The sequence below is a fragment of the Takifugu rubripes genome, chromosome 1, assembly GCF_901000725.2.
Source record: "Takifugu rubripes chromosome 1, fTakRub1.2, whole genome shotgun sequence".
Lineage (NCBI taxonomy): Eukaryota > Metazoa > Chordata > Actinopteri > Tetraodontiformes > Tetraodontidae > Takifugu > Takifugu rubripes.
Window position 1 is genome coordinate 21,699,778 of NC_042285.1, and position 7,177 is coordinate 21,706,954.

At 44.4% G+C, this 7,177-nt stretch overlaps 1 protein-coding gene across 1 annotated transcript in view; it reads right to left on the reverse strand.

Moving 5' to 3' along the window:
- Positions 1-224: 224 nt before the first annotated feature.
- The window catches only part of map2 (microtubule-associated protein 2), a 48,136-nt gene continuing 41,183 nt past the window's right edge, over positions 225-7,177 (reverse strand). Inside the window, 3 exon segments of the mRNA XM_029847794.1 lie at positions 225-1,975; positions 2,718-2,830; positions 4,410-4,491. Coding sequence (XP_029703654.1) covers positions 1,754-1,975; positions 2,718-2,830; positions 4,410-4,491 — 417 coding nt within the window. The 3' untranslated portion in view covers positions 225-1,753.

Below are 7,177 nucleotides of genomic sequence, written 5' to 3' on the forward strand. Positions count from 1 at the left end.
TTAATATTACTGTCAATTGCATTATTCTGCTTAGCAATAGAGACCTTAAAAAGCTTAAAAAACAAGTAAATAAATCAGAAGCACAAGTAGGCAGCATTTTTCTGCTTTTAAATGAAGCTACGCTCACTGAAATAAACTAGCTAGTGTATTGGCTGGTACATGTAGCTTCAAGTTAAAATTCCAACCCAAAGTTAAATGATCTGATAGAAGACACGACGCCCTCGTCACGTTTTGCCCTTTTTATTGTCGTTAATTATTGTAATTGGTGTCATATCAGCAAGAGAAAAACTGCGTACATCCACTTGACCTTTGAAATACATTTACAGTTGTCTTAGGGGAGAGCGGGAGGCGGCACACGCAGATGAGGGGGCTGCGGAAGAAACACAAAAGCCAACAAACATTTGCAAGTGAGGGCAGTAAAAAGCCGGGAGGCAGGATATACCACAAACAGTGCCTGAAAAAGAAGAATTAAAAAAAAAAAAACTAGGATCACTCAAACATTTTATTCCTAACAGATGTAACATGATCCGAGCTATTCTGATCATTGGTTTTTTCTTCATTTGTCTATTTTTTCTTTTCTTTTTTCAAAATATTTGTCCTACTTTCTTCTCCCATATATTGCAAGAAAAACATCCAGGTAGCGTACGTCGCAAAAAACAGCAGGGTCTGTACCAAACGCGCACACACACATACACACACACGCACACACACACAGAGGAATTTCAGCAGCTGCGTCGTCCATAAATGTAAGGCTGCGCGTTTGGACCCCCCCTCCCTCGGTGGTTCCCTCAGCAACACGAGCCGACGTCGGCCCGGCCCGGCCCGGCCCGGCACAAGGAGGGGACCCGTTTGGTTCCTGTTATCTGAGTGTGTGCAGCTGTAAAGACGAGGATGAGCTCCAGAGCCTCAAAATGACGCTCGCATTCCTTTAGCAACACCGATTCGGCTGTCTGACATTGTCACCAAGCATTACACTGTAAACAACTAGCAACTACAAAACATGAACTCGTTGATTTTTTTCCTTTTTTTTTTAAACCCAATAATCGAGGAAATAACTTAGTAAAATCCATTTTAAGATTACAAAATAGCCTTTTTTTTCATATTGGAATCGATACATGCTTGTCATAACATGACCTAGTCCTTGCAGGAATGACATTTTACAGGAGTAGTTTTTTTTTTAAGCCATATTTTCACTTCCTTTTATTTTGAAGGACATGTAGATGACAAACACCTTGTATTTATATGTATTTCTATATATATTTGCTAGATATATTATATAGATGACAAGGATGGCTTGCAGCAAAGATGCTTGGTTTAGTTCAGGGGTTTGGCGTCCATGCACGTTTACTGAGCGAGGAGAACGCGTGCTGGTTTTGGCCATGTTACTTAGCAATTAAAGTAGAAAAAAAAAAAGGCTAGCGTCTTAAAAACACTGATCCCAGACCACTCAAGCTATGACCTGGTCCCTATTTGGTAGAAACTACTTTTGTCTAAGACCAGTGCAAAAACTCAACTATTCTATGCGACATCATTCAACAGAAAGAGAGGCCGAGAAAACCAATTGGAAACAGCGAACATCTGGATTTCAAATTACTTCTAATTCCAGTCTCTAAGAGTTAGGAGATCACGAACCGGAGGTGTTTAAAGGTCACGGAATAGCTGGAGTTCGGTGTCGGGAAAAGTCTGGAGGGGTTTTGGGGGGAGGATGTCCGGAGCCGAGGAGCAGGAACCCGCGGTTCCAGCCCTCGCTCGCTCACAAGCCCTGCTTGGCCAGCGCTGCCGACACGTCCTCAGCTAAGGTCACCAACTGCGGCGACTCCACCATGTTGAGGCTCCCGGAGGACGATAGGTGGCTGTCCCGCTGGTGCTGAGGGGAGACCAGCCCGGACAGACCCGGAGACTGGACGACGATTTCCGCGCCATGGTCCACTTGGGCTTTTGCTTGGTCACGGAAGGTCAGCCGGTGGGTCTCGATCTGACGGACAGGGAGAAGTAGATCAGAGACGGCCGCAGCTTTAAGGTCAACACTGCCGACCCGTTAGAGAAAGCCTCCACATTATCATCTCAGAATTCTGAATAAAATAAGACAAAGGCAATAGTTTGGAGGATTTATTGGGGGGAAAAAAACCTCAGAAATTGTGAGGAGCTTCCAAAACCTCGTCTTTATTTTGTAGATACAGTAACGGACGTATGGATGATTCCCCCCCCCCCGGTATTCTCTTCACCATGAAAAAAATAACATGCTATTCTCTAAACTCTACATTGAAACATCTTTGGTTACAGGAAGCAGCTGCGTTAGGAGCTCTACGTAGCGTAGGAATGATGGGAGCTGGATCTACTCAAGCATCAAAAACCTTTGATCCATGTGGACATACAATAATAACAGGAACAATAGTAATTAATAATAAACTGCAGGATTCATCAGCCTTTAAAGGTGGCAGTTTGTATGACATGCTCAGCTAACCAACGTGCACTAAAGTCTCTAGTGGTGCCTACTTTGGGATCTCAGAACTGCCCTGCAGTCGGGGCGGATTTAGCCCCCTGAGGGCTTTTTTAGGTCGTTTCGTGTGAAGTAAAAATTCTGAGAGCTGTAGAGGAGTTCCTGATGTGGAGTAGGACTGCTGAGGCTTTGAGTTGGCAAGAGAACCAAAGCAAAGTCTCAGGATCCAAAGTCCGGAGCGCCTTAAACTACCGTTCTATTGGTCCTATTCACTCACCATGATGTGGCCTCCACCGGGAGTGTGGTGAGCATTTTACAGGGAACCCACCTTTGCTTGGGCTTTGTCTCTGAAGTCCAATTTCACAGTCTCTATGCGCACGTTACCGCCCCCTGAGAACAGAAGAGAGGCGTGAAAACTGCACAGAAGCTTTCGAGGCAGGAAGTCAGCGGACGCGCACTCAGAAAGAGGAACGTCCAGCATGTTTGAGGTCCGTTGAGCCAAAGCAGCATCCTGCTTGTTAAACATCATCACGACAGCAGCCCGTTAGCCCTCATGACCTCCTCTCCTGGCATCTGCTTGACGAGCAGCGGGGCTCTGCCAGTCAAGCAAGAACTCGTTCACACTCTTGGGCTGCACCCGCTGCAGATATATCTGGAACCGCACGTGCACGACTCGCCTGCAGCTTCTCAGCTCCAACAGAGGTGTGCGGATGTTGCTTCCAGGAAACACACACACTCTGTTGACCATGCATCAGCCATGTTTACTCGTGTTTGTGTGATGTGAGCGAGCAGCTACAGATGGAAGAGGGACTGATGGAACTTTATTAAAATCCTTTTGTGACTTGGACAAAAAACTCAAGGTCAGCGTTGTCATCAAATAGTCAGAAAGTGGCCGGTAGGGGGAGCTGCAGGACATCACAACAATGTGTGCGCGCGCGAGTGTGTGTCTGTTTGTGTGAGGGGGGCTTCACATAAAACATCATCTAACCAGTCCACCTAAAGTGAAAAAATCAATCATTTGCTAATTAACACTCGCTTCTCTCTGGTCCTGAATTATCCCTTTTAATAGGAGAGATTGTGACAAAACTACAGCTGCAGTCCTTCACAAATTTGTGCCACAACAAGATCCCAAATGCTGACTGTGGATTTGTTTAAATCCTGTCTGTTTGACAACAGCTGCCTTAATTTCCATGCAGAGGAACCCCTGAATAGGAGTTATTGTACTATATAAGTCCCTGCACCTGATAAACCCTCATATTCAGTAATATCATCAGTCCTCCCTTTGAAAACTCCTTCTCAAAGCTGCTTAGTCGAAAAAATAATAAAATAAATCAAAACTGAGAAAGCGAATCCTCTCTGAGAGTCTGTATTAATAGAAAAAGTTAATATCTCATGCGTGTCCCTCCCCGGCCGATACCCAATCACAGCTTCATGAGCGAGGAAGCCAAAAATCCCAACACCTCCCACACTCCGGCGCCTGCAGACAGATCCATGAGCTGTCAGTCCAAATGCAAACGCCTCTGACAGATCAGTTACCCGTCTTCATTAGACCGAGTGCTTGAGTCACTTTCATTGTTTTGTTTGAGTGGTACCGGTTTGGGGCCGCGTCCTCATTATTGCCGCACGCATGCGTATATTTTTATTTCACGTTTTAGACTGCGTTGTGTCTCCATCGTATCCGTGTCTAGAGATACAGCCTGTATTGTTCCGTTTTCTCTCACACATTTTACAGCCAAATTTTCAATCTGTTGCCTCGCTAAGTTAATATTAGCCCCTGAAGGGAAGACGGGTTTTAGGAGCTAGCAAACTAGCAAAGGAAATGTGATGTGTAGCATTGAAAATGTGCACGACTGAACTCTTGAACCCGGGTAACAGTGACTCAGCTGACTCAGGCTCATGTTTGTCGACTTGGACTGTGAAGGTCACAGACTTGAGGCATCAAACCAATGTCATGTTTGCTTTTTGTTACCTGGCCGATGATGGATGTTGTCTAGAGAGCCGCATTTGGAGGTCACATGGCTCAGGTCAATCTTCTTGTTCTGTATTTGCACCTGGAAATGGGGAAAAAGTAAACAAAGGCATCGGAATGAATCAAAAACAAGACAAAACAAGGGCTGTTTCCCTCAGTTTAACACAAATCCAGATGCTTATTGATGACAGTAAACTGTTCCGTGCCATGGCAGATTCAGAAAACCCCTAAAACCATGGCAACGTGCATATACGAATGACAGGTTGTGATTTAAAATGCACAGAGGAAATTGTCCATAGGGAGGAGACAATAATTCACATCTATATGACACACCCTGGGGAACAGAAAGATACAGAATAATTCACAGAAATGAGAGAGATCTACTGGAAGTGAGTTCTAAAACACAACACAAAGAGAAAAGACAAATCATTATGAGACTGATCACTGGGACATGCAGGTGGTGAGACGTCCCAAGTCAACCATTGACCTTTAACTAGCGTGTATATAACCAGTGTTACTTAGATGTGTGTAATCCAAGAAGCAGGTCATGAGGAACATGAGAGCAACACACTTAACCTGATCGCCTACGAGGACACATGCAAATAAAAGACACACGAGTGTTTAAAGACAGAGACGCGGTGGTTTGTGTCAGCGTGGGAGAACATGAGGCTGCCCGTCGCTCGTCTCTCCGGCAACGCCGCCGTTAGAACAGCTTCACTAAATTCATTATGTTCAAGAGATCTTGGTTGGATGTATTTATCTATGAGAATTATAGCATCACTTCATTATCCAAACGTGCTAACGATGAAATTGTTAAAGCAGCTTCCCAATAACTGATTTATCTATTTGAGCAGAAATCTATAATTTTTTTTCCCAATATTATTTTTTGCTGCACAATCTTAATAAAGTCTCACTTTTACTCACACCTGAGCAGCACACGCCAAATATGCTAAACTAGTTTTCACAGTACACACTGTACCCACAACTTATCACCTAAGATGGAAGAGCTCCATGCAGTATGTCGCGCTGCCTCTTGTGCTAATTTAATACCCCCCCCCACCACCACCACCACCACCTCCGCCATTTTTAATCCTTTAAGTCTCATGAAATAAACGTAAAACTCACAATTAATTTCTGTGATTCACTTTCTCGATTTTCAAATTGTGCTCCGCCAGTCAGTGTAGAAATTAATTAAACGTCACAGAATGGACAGAGCGGAATGCTCATAATCCTGGCAGGGAAATTAGCAGAGTCTGCTGGATTACCAGCGACAGGCCCTGTAATAAAGCTCAACTGGTGGAGCGCAGTGAGTCACCCAATCACCAGACGGAGGGGCAGAATTTGTCAATCCTGAAAAGGAAAGATGCAAAACTGCATCAAAATAATCCTGGAGGAGGAGACAATCAGGCTCTTATATCAAATCCCCACACGGGGACACAACCCAACGTGTCAAGAACGTAAACTGTGAAGCTAAAGCTGGATGAAAAACAGAAAAACGGTGACATAACAGAGGACAGAGACACAGCAACCACTGACATTAGGACAATGGACTTGCAGCACGAGACTCACGTTTCCACCTCCTGCCGAGTAGCCTCTCCTGTCCAAGGACCCACACCTAGATTTAACATGGCTATAGTCCATCTTAACATTGGGGATGAGAACCTGCAGGGGCGGAGGTGAGGAATGAAGTGGGAGAAGGCTTGGGCTTATCTGACATGTTCAAATGTTGTGCTCGTGGTGTCTGTGAGACTACAGCTGAGCTGTTCGGCACCAGTGTTGGGGGAGCTTCTGTGCACCAACACAACATGGATCAGTTACCGTTTTGTGGTCATAGTTGTCATGATTGGGGGGAAAGTTGCCCTCTGTTGCAGTTTTCTAACTTGGTGCTAACTATTAACAGCCCCCATTTCCTGCGGGGTTCCCCATGGTTCTGTTTTGGGTCCGCTCTTTATTTTACACTGTAAATGTTGAATTTGGGGTCTAATTTTTAAAAACATGTTATCAAACTTGGGCAAAACTTTCACCAACTTTTCTGAAGCCTGAAGCCAAGACGGAGATATATCTTAGCTAGCTTATACCTAAACCGTAGGTTTAAGGTAGGCTTATTTTGGTATACATTACCCACCTCCATGTCCAAATTTATTCAGTCTTTTAAGACTGTTGTAAATAATTTCTGTCTACGTGGCTCAGAACTGTTCAGAAATGTTGACCTCTGTCCCCTGACTCTTAAACATGGTTAAACTCACTCTGCCTGTGTTTAGATTGAAACCCTTCGTTTAGGTCAGAAGGAGAAGAAGAAAAAGCAGGAGTGAGATGCAGACACAGCAAAGTAACATCGAGTACATTTTACCCAGCAGCACATTGACAGCGAGGGGGAAGGGGCACTGGATAGGAAACACACATACAGTTAATCCTCCGATTTTGTGAAGAAGAGGAGCGAGAGACTGAGAGGAGACGAAAACATTACATACAGCACTGAGGGAGATCATATTCTGAGGGAGTGGACGCAGAAACTTACCACACAAACAAATGGAATAATCTCGATTGACGCACCTCGAGTGAAATACAGTGATGAAAATTCAAAGGAGCCCCTTTCCACCAACATTTCCAGGAATTTTTAAGGATATTTTAAAATTCCTGGAAATGTTGTTGTTCAAAAGAGCTACTTTTTCCAGAGGAAGTTGGGAGAACCTTACTTTTACCCTGGCTAATTTCAGTGGGAACGCACAGTGTTTGTCAAAAATTCTGGGTAAATGATCAAAGTTCCT